At 53.4% G+C, this 12,933-nt stretch overlaps 1 protein-coding gene across 1 annotated transcript in view; it reads left to right on the forward strand.

The window, feature by feature from the left end:
• SLC13A4 (solute carrier family 13 member 4) overlaps nt 1–12,933 on the forward strand; it is a 39,445-nt gene that overhangs the window by 18,165 nt on the left and 8,347 nt on the right. Inside the window, exons 5-11 of the mRNA XM_037049134.1 lie at nt 115–169; nt 2,848–2,887; nt 3,706–3,780; nt 5,579–5,763; nt 9,615–9,734; nt 10,780–10,881; nt 12,294–12,395. Of these exons, the coding sequence (XP_036905029.1) occupies nt 115–169; nt 2,848–2,887; nt 3,706–3,780; nt 5,579–5,763; nt 9,615–9,734; nt 10,780–10,881; nt 12,294–12,395 (679 nt within the window). The remainder of the gene's footprint in view (nt 1–114; nt 170–2,847; nt 2,888–3,705; nt 3,781–5,578; nt 5,764–9,614; nt 9,735–10,779; nt 10,882–12,293; nt 12,396–12,933) is intronic.

The raw sequence follows: 12,933 nt of genomic DNA on the forward strand, positions 1-12,933 counted from the left end.
GCCCCCAGCAGAAGCCTCACGCCCTGTCCCCACGCAGCCTGGGCCCCAGAGCCCCGCCCTGTGGGGGCGGGCCGACCTCTGCGTCTCACCTCCTGCTTTCCTCTGCTACTGTAGGTCTCGATGTAAACTGCAGCCAGCCTTCTCTGGAACTCATCTTCGTCCGTGAAGAGTGAGTATGACTGCCCTCCTCGCAGGCCCAGGTCCACCTTGGAGCACCCCCAGGTCCGCTCCAAGGTCTGGGAGGCTGGAACCTGAGCCCTCAACAGCTCTTCCACACGTGTGAGCCATGCTCACATCTTGCCACGCTATCCCCACCCCCACCCCCCACCCCCGCCCCGATTTCCTCTCCATACCTGGGAGCCGCCTACCGAGATTCTCGAAGGCAACTCCCTTCAGCAGAAGGTATTGCCATGATGGGGCAAGAGATACAAAGACTACTGGATATTGATGGTCTGTGTACCCACCACGTTGAATTCCTCTAAAGTGATGTCCCTCGTAGGAGAAGAATACGTGTATTCTATTCATGGGAAAATACTCACACAATAGATATCACCAGAGGTTCTTAGAGAACCACAAAAGCTTACAGATACAGTCTTACTAGATTTGGTTTCCTTGGACACGGCCAAGAAAACCTAGGTGGCAGGTAGGGGATTCGAGGACAGTGGAAAGAGGGCCATGGGACGATGGAGAGAAGGAACCAGAAAAGGAGAAATTCTCAAGTGCTCACGGGAGGCAGACCCATTAGCAGCTGATTTCTTTTGAAGATTCGACATCAAAATGTGGGCTTCAAGGTACTCCGTGGTGAGGGTCACACTTTAAAAGTTGGCTTTGCAATTTGCTCTTTTCATAAAGCACGGCTCTTGAGTGCCACCAGCACAGGGGATGGAAGAAAGGCCCCGTCCTAGGGTGTCGGGCCCCTCCCCGAGCCTCGAGGACGCCTCATGCAAGTCCTGTGGCCCTTCCGGCTTCTGCCCGATATTAGCACATTCCCCTGTGTGGATCTTCAGCAGTCTGGCCCGGACTCCCCTAGAAATTTCCATCTGTCACCCAAAGCCCCTCCCCTTCCCCTCTCGTGCTCACACCTGCCCCCCTCAGCCCAGGTCTGCAGAATAAGAGGCAAAAGTGAATGGGGGAGAGTTGACCCCCCTCTCTCTCTCTCTTCCTCCACCTCCCTCTTCTCTGTCTCCCAACTCACTCTGCTGCGCTGACTTCTCCAGGGTGCAGGAAAGATAAAGGGGCAAAAAGGTGTGGGCCGGAGGGGTCCNTAGAAATTTCCATCTGTCACCCAAAGCCCCTCCCCTTCCCCTCTCGTGCTCACACCTGCCCCCTCAGCCCAGGTCTGCAGAATAAGAGGCAAAAGTGAATGGGGGAGAGTTGACCCCCCTCTCTCTCTCTCTTCCTCCACCTCCCTCTTCTCTGTCTTCCAACTCACTCTGCTGCGCTGACTTCTCCAGGGTGCAGGAAAGATAAAGGGGCAAAAAGGTGTGGGCCGGAGGGGTCCTTCGGGGGAGCGTCCCTGAGGCCTGGCAGCAGCGAGACCCCCTTGGACCACCATTCATGCTCCCCTTGGTTCCGTGGCTGGTGGCTCACCCTGCACAGCCACCTTTTCTTCTGGGGTTGCCTCTGCCTTTTCAAGACGGGTCTAGCCCAGCCACCTGCTGCGTGGGCCCCGCCGAGCTGGTCCTCCCACTGCCAAGCCTGCTGGGTACCGAAAGCACAGGCTGGGGCGTTCTCCTCACTCCAGCCTCCTAGGCAGCGCCCACTGGCCTCCTGCCTTGGTTCTTTTCCAGACGAAAATATGTGTCCCCACACTCCAAAGGAAAAATCTCAAGTTGTCCCTAGAAGTCTCTGGCGTGAGGGTGCCTCTCGCAGGGAGAGCACCTTCCATGCTGTCAGAGGGGTCCCTGGCCACCCTCCTCACCTGATTCGGGAGGGAAGGTGGCGGTGGGGGGGACATCACCACACTCCCCCAAGGTGAACGGCTCTCTCCAAAGAACGCTTCCCTCTGTCTTCACTTCCCCACCCACTCCTTACCTTTCCCTGAGATAGTCTGGAGCTGAGTGGCGACCACAGGACCCCAAGTTCTGCACATGAGGTCAGCACCTCTCATTTGCCTGCACAGCGGGTGAGGTCACAGCACCCACTGTTCTCAGAACTAAGACAAGCCAGAAACACCCATGTAGGATTCAGTGTAAGTCAGTGACAGGTTAGGGCTGGCCTCCCTCACTACTCCAGACCAAGGTTGGGGGACCAACAGGTGTGCGAGGGGCAGGTACTGATTAGACACTCTCCCTCATCCCCACATGCACTGCAGGTCCGCCCATGCCTATCATCTCAAATAAGTGTTTCATCAGTTTCTCTTTCTGCATCGTGACCTCCAGCGTCAGGCAGTGGAGTCAGGCAGTGAGAGGCGTCTGGTGGGGCCTCAGGCGGAGGCGGGTTCCCACCCAGCACCACCTCTCAGCACCCGCTGCCCCCAGGAAGTTAGTGACCGTTCTCTGCCGAGTTCTCTACCCCGTCAGTGCAGGTAGTAATGCCTGCAACCAAGGATTAGCAATGCCTGAGGACGACAGTCCGCATTTGCGTCTGTGGCACCTGACGGACACTCCATGCTAGCTATTCTCAGGAGTGTCAGACTGCAGGAAAATGCCCTGCGCCTGCCCCCAAGGATCCCGACAGCATCTCTGGAAGGTCGGGAAGACTACAGTGAGGTTAGGCTTCCTTGGAGCCTAGAAAAGGGGCGTCCAGGGGCTTACCTGTCCCATCGTGGACGTCTGGGGAGGGTTCCCACCCCTCCATGAAGTCCAGTCCACTGTTAATGTTCCCGCTTTCTTTGCTTTTTCCCAGCACCTCAACCCCAGACTTCACTTCTCTGATGCAGAACAAGGTATGTCCGTGGGGCTAGTTTTTGCTCTTCCTGTGCTTTGAGATACTTTAAAGTCCCTCCAGATAACTCACGGACCGAGGTGCCTGACACCCTGTCCTGGAGCACCATGGGCCCCGCTGATGGGAGACCGGGGAGGCATTTCCTGGGCCCGGACAGGCGCCTGGCAGGGGCCTGCCTGGTTCTGAGCCCCGGCCCTGAGTCCCGGGCTTGGCCACATACAGCCTTTTTAATGGTTTTTGTTTGTTTGGTTTTTCATGGAGACCCCATACTCAGCTATCTGGATTTTCAAGCCCCACAGATTCATTGTTAGGATTTCTTTCGGGGCGTGTTCCATCTACAAAAACCTTATCACCGCAAGGGACACCTTCAGAGGGGAAAGCAAAGCAGCCCGCAAAGCCAGAGCTGCGGCTCTGCCTCTCCCTCCCCCAAAGTTCGTCTTGCATCTCTCTTCGTGCCTCGGTCCCAACTGTGGGCTTTTACGTGGCACAATTTTTTTCGTGTTGTGATAAAAATAAACGAAGGGTTCTTCATGAGCTAATGAAGTTGCAGAAAGCCAAGCTCTCTATTACAAAGACAGAGCCATGTTCTGCCAAAGTTCAAAACGCCCCTTCAAATGCAGGGTTTGACGCCAGGCTGGGCGGGACCTGAGATGGAGGTGGGCACAGTTGGGGTGCCTGTCCACTGCAGGCTGGCCCTGGCCTCTGATCCCTGGTCCTCATTAGGGCTGGGGCGTGGGGCAACCCCATGACAATAAGGGGGTCCTTCTCAAGGACCACCACATCCTCATCCTGATAGTGTAATGGTCTTTGTTCCGACAGAACCTGAATGGTGCGCCCACCATCGCCAACCCCATCAAGACAGCAAACCACCAAGACAAGCCGCACCCGTCCCAGGTAAGCAGAGCATCTATCCTGATTCTGTTTGCCTCCTACAATGCCTGGAGCCTCCGCAGGAGCGCTGGTCCTGAAGTTGTCAGGGCGTCAGGTTAGTGTGCTGTCACCAGACCCTGTTTGCCCGCATCCCTGCCTGGGATCAGACACCTGCCTCACCGTAGACTGGACGAGTGAGGCAGGTGCTTTGCATGTCACTTCAGTGCTACATTTACATTGTATATCATTGGAGGCCTGTGTGAAAAATCATTCTCCTGAGTCCTGGTAGCTTCAGGTATAAAAGCTGAAGGCGGGTCCAAATCAGAAGGTGTCCAAACTATCCCTCACAGGTGTGTCAGGGACACTGCAAATATTTTATTTGAACACCTGGAGATGTTCAGGCAACTGCTTTTCTGTGAGAATAGGATTTTCCTGGTATTTCCGGCAAAACAAAACGCAGAAGGTCATCAGATGCTGAAGCCGGTATAAAGTGGCAACCGTCCCTTATAACCTTGATTCAGATCTGTGTGTTCGTCAAAATGATCTCAGTGAACTTAATCCCCATCACCATCCTGCATAACCACCACCCTTTATGAAAACGCCCATGGTGCTAAGCACCTTCTCTTGTTCGGCTCAGTGAGGTGGGAATTTTGAACCCCAATTTTCAAATGAAGAGGAGAGAGGAAATCATGTGCCCAAGTCCTTGAGCGAATGAAGGAACACCTTGGCTCAAATCCGAGTCTCCCTGACCACGTGTGCACACACTCAGTTAGAACACGGATGCATGTCACTTCAGTGCTACATTTACGTTGTATATCATTGGAGGCCTGTGTGAAAAATCATTAGAGGAAAGGACCGTGGCACACCACTGGACCAGAGACCCTATGAGGTCTCTTCTAGCTCTGATGATCAGCGAATCCTTCAGGAAGGTTTGGAAAGGTCCAGACCCACCTGGGCCCTGCTAGGAAGAGAGGCGAGTAGTTAAGGGCTCTGAGAAATGTGGCAAAGTGGCCGCTTCCCCATGGTTGTCCCATGGCCTGGCCTGACATTTGCACCGGGCTGTTCCTAATCTCACAAAGACTCATAAGGGGTGGCAGGCCTGGAGGGGGATGGGGACCTTTGCTTCTGTAGTTCACACTCAAGGCCAGAGGTCAGCAACCTCTGACCCTGAACAGCTCCCTCTGGACCAAACAGGGCCTGAGGGGACCGCAGCCAGGCTGAGGCTTAAGTGCAAGGAGGCGGGAGGAGAGGGGAGGAGAAACCAGTATGCAAGAAGAGACACAAGTGAGGAAGGAAAGGAGGACAGAGTCACACGCTTCACCCCTCTGCCCACTGAAAGCTAGACCCCTTCTGGAATCCAAGTCCTATTTTTCAGTCACCTCCCAGTCGGGGCTGTCGTTCCAACTCCACACAGATCGACCATCTTCTGTTTGTTATCCAGACACAAAGTGGAGAGCAACCAGTCCTACAGGAGTTGAACAGACGGGACATCTGGTTTCCATTAATAATGACATTAACAACAACAAAAATAGCAATAGCGTATCATTCATTAAGTGCCAGGAAGTGTTCTCATACTTCATAGATGTATTGCTTCATCTACTCTTGACAAAGACCTACAAGAGAAAAGAGGATTTTCCCCATTTTACACAAGAAAGCGCGGCTCGGAGGGACTGCTAGGTTGGGAAATGGTAGAACCGACATCAGCATTTGTCTCACTGACCCCCAAGGTCACAGCCTTTCCCACTGCCCCACGGTGCCCCTGTTTTTCATGCATTGTGTGCCTGAGCTGGGTTGGAGAGATTCACTGATTCTTCTTTGGTAGGAAAAGCCACCGGTCCTGACACCCGGCCCCAGGAACCAGGAGCTCAACCGAAAGTACAAGTCCCACCACGACCAAATGATCTGTAAGTGCCTGTCTCTGAGCATCTCCTACGCCGCTACCATTGGGGGCCTGACCACCATCATTGGCACCTCCACCAGCCTCATTTTCTTGGAACACTTCAACAAGTAAGTAATTCACTTGGTCGACAAATAGCTACTAAGCACCCACCATGTGCCAGGAACTAAGAATACAGCAGCAAATGGGACCAGAACAGTGTCTGTACCAGGAGGGGAAAGAGACGATCAAGCCACCGCAGGCCAGTGTGGCCGGAGAAGGGCGGGAGTCTGCTGGGAGAGCCCCGCCGGGGAGGCCACGGGATCTCGATGCCTCCCCAGAGAGGCCACAGCGCAAGTCGGGGACCTGCAGGCTGCGCCGGAGTAAACTAGGTGAAGGCATAGTCCCCAGCCAAAGCCAGCAGTGGGTAGGAGGGCTCAGAGCAAGAGGGCAGAGCACACAGAGGAAAACGAGAGAGGACACGAGGAGGCCAGCCAGGGGCGCAAGAGGACCACAAAGGACCTCGCCAGGCCCTCTAAGGCAGCGTCCCCAAGCATTTTGGCACCAGGAGCCGGTTTCATGGAAGACAATTTTTTTCACCCATAAGGAGGCAGGGAAGCAGGGTGCGAGGGCAGGATAGGGGCCTCACGCGGTAATGGGTTCACCCGCTGCTCACCTCCTGCTGTGCTGCCTGGTCCCTAACAGGCCTCTGACCAGCACCAGTCCCGGCCCAGGGGTCGGGACCCCTGCTCTAAGGAACCTTCATTCGAAAGGCCAGGAGAAGCCTTCGAAGGATTTTAGCCTTGGAGCGAGGTGATGAGATGTATCGCTTTGAAAGCTCATTGTGGATATTTTTAAAAAATGGAGAATGGCCTAGAAAGGAGAAAGCAGGCAGCAGGAAGACTATTCAAGACACTGCCCGGGAGAGACAGGGTGGTAGCCTGGATGAGACAGGGTGGTAGCCTGGATGACAGTGGCAGGCGGAGGAGAGAGGTGGCCCTGAGAGACATTCAGAGGCAGACCCGTCGGGCCTGGGCAGGATGAGAGAGGGGAAGGCCATGTCTAACCGTCGGGCTCATGGCTTCAGCCATGGGGCACAGACCTGCCCTCGACCTACCTGAGGGGAAAGAGGAGGAAATGATGGTATACAGATTGAGGTGTCCAGCTGGGAGAAACGGCTCTGATTCTCAGGAGAAATTTCTAGACTAATGGCGTAGACTTGCTTTGGCCTGCACAGCTGTCTCTTTGGGTGTACAACCTGCACCATCACAGGGCCACCGCTCTCAGAAGGGTCCCATGCCTGGCTGACACTCTGCTGTCACCATCTGGAAATTTCTTGTTATCCTCACCTGAGGACATTTTTTCACTGCTTCTTAGAGAGAGGGAGGGAGAGAGAGAAACATGGATGGGAGAGAGAACCATTGACCTGTTGCCTCCCATACAAGCCCCAACTGGGGACCGAACCCACAACCTAGGCATGTGCTCTGATCGGGAATCGAAACTGCAGTCTTTCAGTGTGCAGGACGATGCTCCAACCCTGGAGCAGGGTTGGGGAGTTTTTTTATTTTATTTTATTTTATTTTATTTTAAGATTTTATTTATTTATCCTTAGAGGGGAAGGGAAGGAGAGAAAGAGAGAAATATAAATGTATGGTTGCCTCTCATGAGTCCCCTGCTGGGAACTGGCCTGCAACCCAGGCATGTGCCCTGACTGGGGGTTGAGGAGCTTTTTTAAAGATTTTATTTATTTATTGTTGGAGAGGGAAAAAGAGGGAGGTGAGGGAGAGACACATTCATGTGCAAGAGAAACATCAATTAGTTGCCTCTCACATACCCTCAGCTGGGACCTGGTCTGCAATCCACGCATGTACCCTGACTGGGAATCGAACCGGCGACCTTTCAGTTCGCAGGCCAGCACCCAATCCACTGAGCCACACCAGCCAGGGTGAATTTTTTAATACTATTTGAATGAGGGGCCCCATATTTGAATGTGTACTGAGCCCCACAGATTAGATGTAGTCGGTCCTGGTGGTGTGCACATGGGAACGGAAGCTCTTAAGAACGGAGGAGATGAGGAGAGCAGAGGGCACAGATATGAAGCCTGAGCATTTAAAGTGGACTGTGAACCAGAGAATAAAACAGTATCAGACAGGAACGAGGAAGACTCCGTGTCCTTCTACCCAAGGGAAGAAAGGGTTTCGAGGAGGAAGGAGTGGCCCGTAGTTTCAAGTGGCCTGGATGAATGATCAAGCCAAACAAGGACAAAACTGGATCCATCTGATTTGGTGGCATGGAGGCTACCGGTGACCTAGGCGAGAGCCGTGTGGTCAAGTGATTGGAAAAGAAGCCCAATTTCAGTGAGTGGAGGACTTAGGGAAAGTGAGGAGATGGAGAGTCACCTATGAAGGGAGGAGAGACGCAGGACGATGATAAAGGGAGAGAGAAGCAGAGTCAGGAACCGGTTTTTAAGGTGGAAGACATCTGAGTGCTGATAGGGAGGACCCAGGTGAGAGGGGCACCAGAGGCTGGGAGAGAAGGGATGATTGACAGGGTGAGGTCACTGGGAAAGCAAAAAGGGGTGGGAGCCAGAGCAGAGCAGAGAAATTGGTCGTAGGCGAGAGGAGAAACACATCTTTCCTGTTAGCAGAGAGGGCAAGAAAGAAGGAAGGGAAAGGGGGAGGGGGGAAGAGGGAGGAGGAAGAGCGGACCCCCCCTCCCACCCCATTACTCTGTCCAGGCTCTGAGATTTTTGCTCTTTAATTTCCGCTTCGCTTTGCGGTGGGGCCAATTCAGATTGGCCCTGCATCCACTTCTTGGGCGGTGAATGGTACCCTTAGTCATCGCTGTGACTTGCTTGGACAAGGGGATTTTGTGACAGGAAGGCGGGCTCCCTGGTCCCCACTGGTCTGGAAGTGCCACTGTGCTTTTTGGCACTGGTGAACAGACCTCCAGAGCTCATCTCGAACACCCGCAAATGAACACTCAGTATACGTATCCTCACTTTTTAAAATGCTATCAACAGTATTAGGCCCTTTTATTTCTCCACAAATGTCTATTTAATCTATTGTAAAAGTCCATTCCTTTCCCTGGGTCCAGGGCCCGGGCTTCTGCGTGCAGAGAAGAAATGATACAACAGACGTACGCCTGTTCGCCCAGGGCAGTGAGTCACCGAATGATGTATGTCTCGATCCAAAAGCCTTTTTCCCAGTGCCCACTATCAGTAGCCCATGCTGGCCCTTAGGGAGGGCGCGGGCTGTCATAACTTCTCCGAGAGGCACCCAGGTATTTGTAAAGGTAGGTCCCTGACCAGGCCACAGCGCAAAAAAGTGGATGTCCCAGTGATGGCACGAGATTACATTCTCTGACACCCTGTACTTCCCTTGCATTCTCTCTGTGGGGAGCCTGCTCTTGACCCGTGGTGAGTGCGGGGTCCTGGGCAGCCTCCCCGGCATCGCGAGGCAGCAGTGGATGCTGTACTGATAAAGGGTTTGCAGATTCCCAGTCTTGGTTCTCCACTGGGCAGTGAACACCTGGAACCTTCGTGAGGCTCTGGAGTCCAAAGTTCTCCAGAACCAATGCTTTATGTCCCAGAGTCAAAACTCCTCGTGTGTATACCAGGCTGCCCTCTCCGTTCTCGGTTGTCCTGGAAACCAGATCCGTAAACTTACCAGAATCTTTACATAAATTAAGAGCCAACCGCTCCTGAGCAATTTCCCTGAGGGCAAAGTATGTATTCTTCACTGACACCAATTTGGGCTGCTTAAATGCCTTTTTTAGCTTCCTTCCTAATTCCCAGCCCGGCTCTGTACAGATGCAACTGTCCAGTAAGTGAGTTATAGGCCGTGTTTCAGCGTATTGTTATCGCCATCTCCGTGTTGGTCCTGCTGTCTCCTTAAGGAGCATTTAGCGTATTACCCCACCAAACACCCCGGGGAAACCCAGCTTTTCTCATCGCCGACCCGGTTCTGTCTGTCCCCTCCAGCCAGTACCCAGCCGCCGAGGTGGTCAACTTTGGCACCTGGTTCCTCTTCAGCTTCCCCATCGCCCTCATCATGCTGGTGGTCAGCTGGTTCTGGATGCACTGGCTGTTCCTGGGCTGCAAGTGAGTCCCGGGCCCTGCCGACACGGCAGAGGCTCTCCTGTCCCCTGAGGTCACAGCGCAAGCCTGGGGGGGGGCACCCACCACTCGAGAGGGAGCTGCCAAAGGACTGAGCGGGTGCCCCTCGCAGACTACGGCGGACTAGGTAGCGCTTCAGGCGTGGTCTGCTCTCAACACACAAAACACACGTGAGCTGTGCATCTCACTGTGAGCTTCACCACGCCACGTTCTTAAAACCACAACTGATGGGTTAAAGGAGCCGTCAATTTATTGAGAGTCTGGATTAAAGAGTGTTTAATGTAGTTTCTTTGCTCTCGACGCATAGAGAGTAGTTTCAACTGACTTCTAATACGATTGCAAGTAGAAGGTGCCTTAGACGTGAGTGATTTATATTCATAGTCGTATGGAAGATGCGCATTCCCCTCAATGTAATCAGACGCTCCTCTCCCCATGTTACTCCGCACATCAATCTGTTTGACAAGCCTCTTCTGCACAACCACTAGCCCAGGTCTACTCTGGTTTGACAAGGGCCACAGGCCTCCAGCACATAAAGGGGAGAATTACGATCTACGAAGTTTTGCGATTAGTCCATGGAATTCTATGTGCCCGTCGGTCAGGGAATGGTCTCTGGGCTACCATGTATTTCATGACTCAGAGGCTGTGGTCAAAGCAATGACCGCTGAATATTTCTAGACCTCCAGCGTTGCAACTAGAAAACCAACACTCTAGGCAGATAAACACCCCGATTGACATACACATCTGTGTGACATGCAAGTATATAGAAACGACCTCACATAAATACGCCTGCATAAGTCCATAAGGCGTAACTTCACATGGATTAAGCTCTAGATGGGCAACCCGAAGGCTAGGGAAGAAGGCTTGTGAGAGGCTGTGCAACGTGACTTATATAAGCCATATGGTAGGTGGGGTTGGGGGGGGCAGCATGGGTGAGTGGAGAGAAATATTCTGGGCAAGCTAGTCATGTAGCATTTGCTTAATACTTGGTCTCCTGTGTTTCTTTATTCTGTTGTTGGTTCTCCCTTCTCAGTTTTAAAGAGACCTGCTCTCTGAGCCAGAAGAATAAGACCAAAAGGGAACAGTTGTCCGAGAAGAGGATCCGAGAGGAGTACGAAAAGCTGGGAGCCATCAGGTAAGAACCCGCCCCTCGCCTCCTGTCCTCCTGGAGCAAACGACCGCCGGGGCAGCCAGCACAGAGCAGCCCCATCCAAGACGTGCCCTGGAGCTGGGGGTCCCCCACCACCACAAATCCAGGCATTTGGAGGTGCTGTTTCCTGCCACAGTCTGGCTGGCTGAGATTCCAGGTGGCCGCCCTTCCCTATATTCCGGACTAAGGTATAGCCGAGGCGTGGGGGTGGAGTGTCACAGACAGGCAGCCAGGGGACAGAGAACAAGGCGAGGCAGCTCAGCCACACTCTTGAGGAATTCTGGCGAGTCAGGCCTCCCCACATTGCTCAGGATGGGCCCCCCGCAGGCCCAGCAGCCACACCCAGGGAGCTGGGGGCTTCGTGCGGTATGTGGAAGCCTCAGGCAGCATCCACCACAGACCTGGAGACAGAGAACCCACTCACCGACCCTCAGCCACGCCCTTCCTTCTTTCTTTCTTACCCTTTGATTTTATTGATTCATTCACCCATTCATTCATTCATTTTACAAGTTGGCTGTTTCAGAGCCATTTCTACCAGCTTCCCCACAGTGGCCGTGGGCCCTATTCCCTGCTGTTTCTCCTTCTGTGGCAATTGGCATGTTCAACTTTGGGGGAAAGGGTACAAGTTTAAGCTGCCTTTTAAAAAAAAAATAATTTGTACAAGGAATACATGTTCATTGTGGAACACTTGGAAACTACAGAAAAATATAAAGAGCTAAAACAGACCTGTCTTCTCATCACTTCAGTGTTAACCATGAATAATGGTTAACGTGACGTACTGTCCCTTCCCTTTTCTTTTCGTGCATGTGAGCAAAATGGTACGTATTTTTGGTAAAACTCCATCCATTCTGAACAGTTGCACAGCTCGCCTGGTTTCGTGTGGCGTCATACTGTCACATGTGCCCAGAGGGTAACTGCTGGGCAAACACCATCAGTAGAGCATCTCACTGTAACCAACAGCTGTACTGAAAGGTATTTGAGACCAGGGAACGTCACTGGATAAGTAGGTCGTTTTCCTAGAAACATGTAAACGCTTTTAAATGGATAATGCTTCGAAGTGCATTCCTGGTTCTTTCCTTAGATAAAAGGAATGACCGAATTGAAGGCCCTTGAGAGTTATTGTCAGGTTGCCTCAAAAAGGCTGTGGCAATTCCTCCTCGGACCCCCGTGTCTGCAGGCTGTGTTTCCGTTGATCTCGTAACCGAGTGATGCGTACCGCCCCTAGTGAGCGCGGTAACGCCCGGTGGCAGGGTCTCGGCCCTCTTCCCACTGCGCTCGCTCCAGCGTGCAGATCGGCCGGCAGTAACTGCTTCCTGCCTCCTGTGCTGGGGCTCTGGACACAGGAGCCTCCTGACGCATGTGCCAGCTGCCAGGAGCTGTCCCGTTTTATTCCATAGCTACCCCGAAATGGTGACGGGGTTCTTCTTCATCCTGATGACCGTGCTGTGGTTCACCCGGGAGCCCGGCTTCGTTCCTGGCTGGGACTCTTTCTTTGAAAAGTAAGTGATAGCGTCCCCTTTTTAAGAACAGCCCCATCACGTAAATTCTGGGGCGGCTTCCACCGGGGGCCTCCTTCCAGATTCCCAGGGACAGGGGTGACACCAGGGAGACACTTTGTTCCCAGGGAAGTCCCCCTTTCCAGCGAAGCTTCAGGAAGAAGAGGCAGTCTGTGGAGTCCGAGTCACGGGCTGGGATCCAGGGCAGCTGCTTCTCCAGCTCTCTGAACTTGGCCTTGTGACTCGGGCTCTTGGGACCTCAGCTGTCTCATGGGTTGCTAGGAGACTGGAAGGGGAAGTGCCCATAAAGTAAAATCTAACTGCAAAGAGGCTAAGGCCTACAGAGGGAAAGGCAAACCGAGGCTCCTGTCCTGACCCCGCGTCCTCCCCTGAGGGCCAGGGCCACGGGCCTCAAGCTCTCCCCACACAGGTTCCCAACTGAGAAAAGACACACGGGGAGGCGTGCCCCCCGCAGGAAAGAGGGCCCACCCTTGTCTATCCTCCACCTTCGCAACTCCTCATCACTCCTTCCAGGACCCGC

The sequence above is a fragment of the Sturnira hondurensis genome, unplaced genomic scaffold, assembly GCF_014824575.4.
Source record: "Sturnira hondurensis isolate 20B ecotype Veracruz unplaced genomic scaffold, ASM1482457v3 Scaffold0006437, whole genome shotgun sequence".
Lineage (NCBI taxonomy): Eukaryota > Metazoa > Chordata > Mammalia > Chiroptera > Phyllostomidae > Sturnira > Sturnira hondurensis.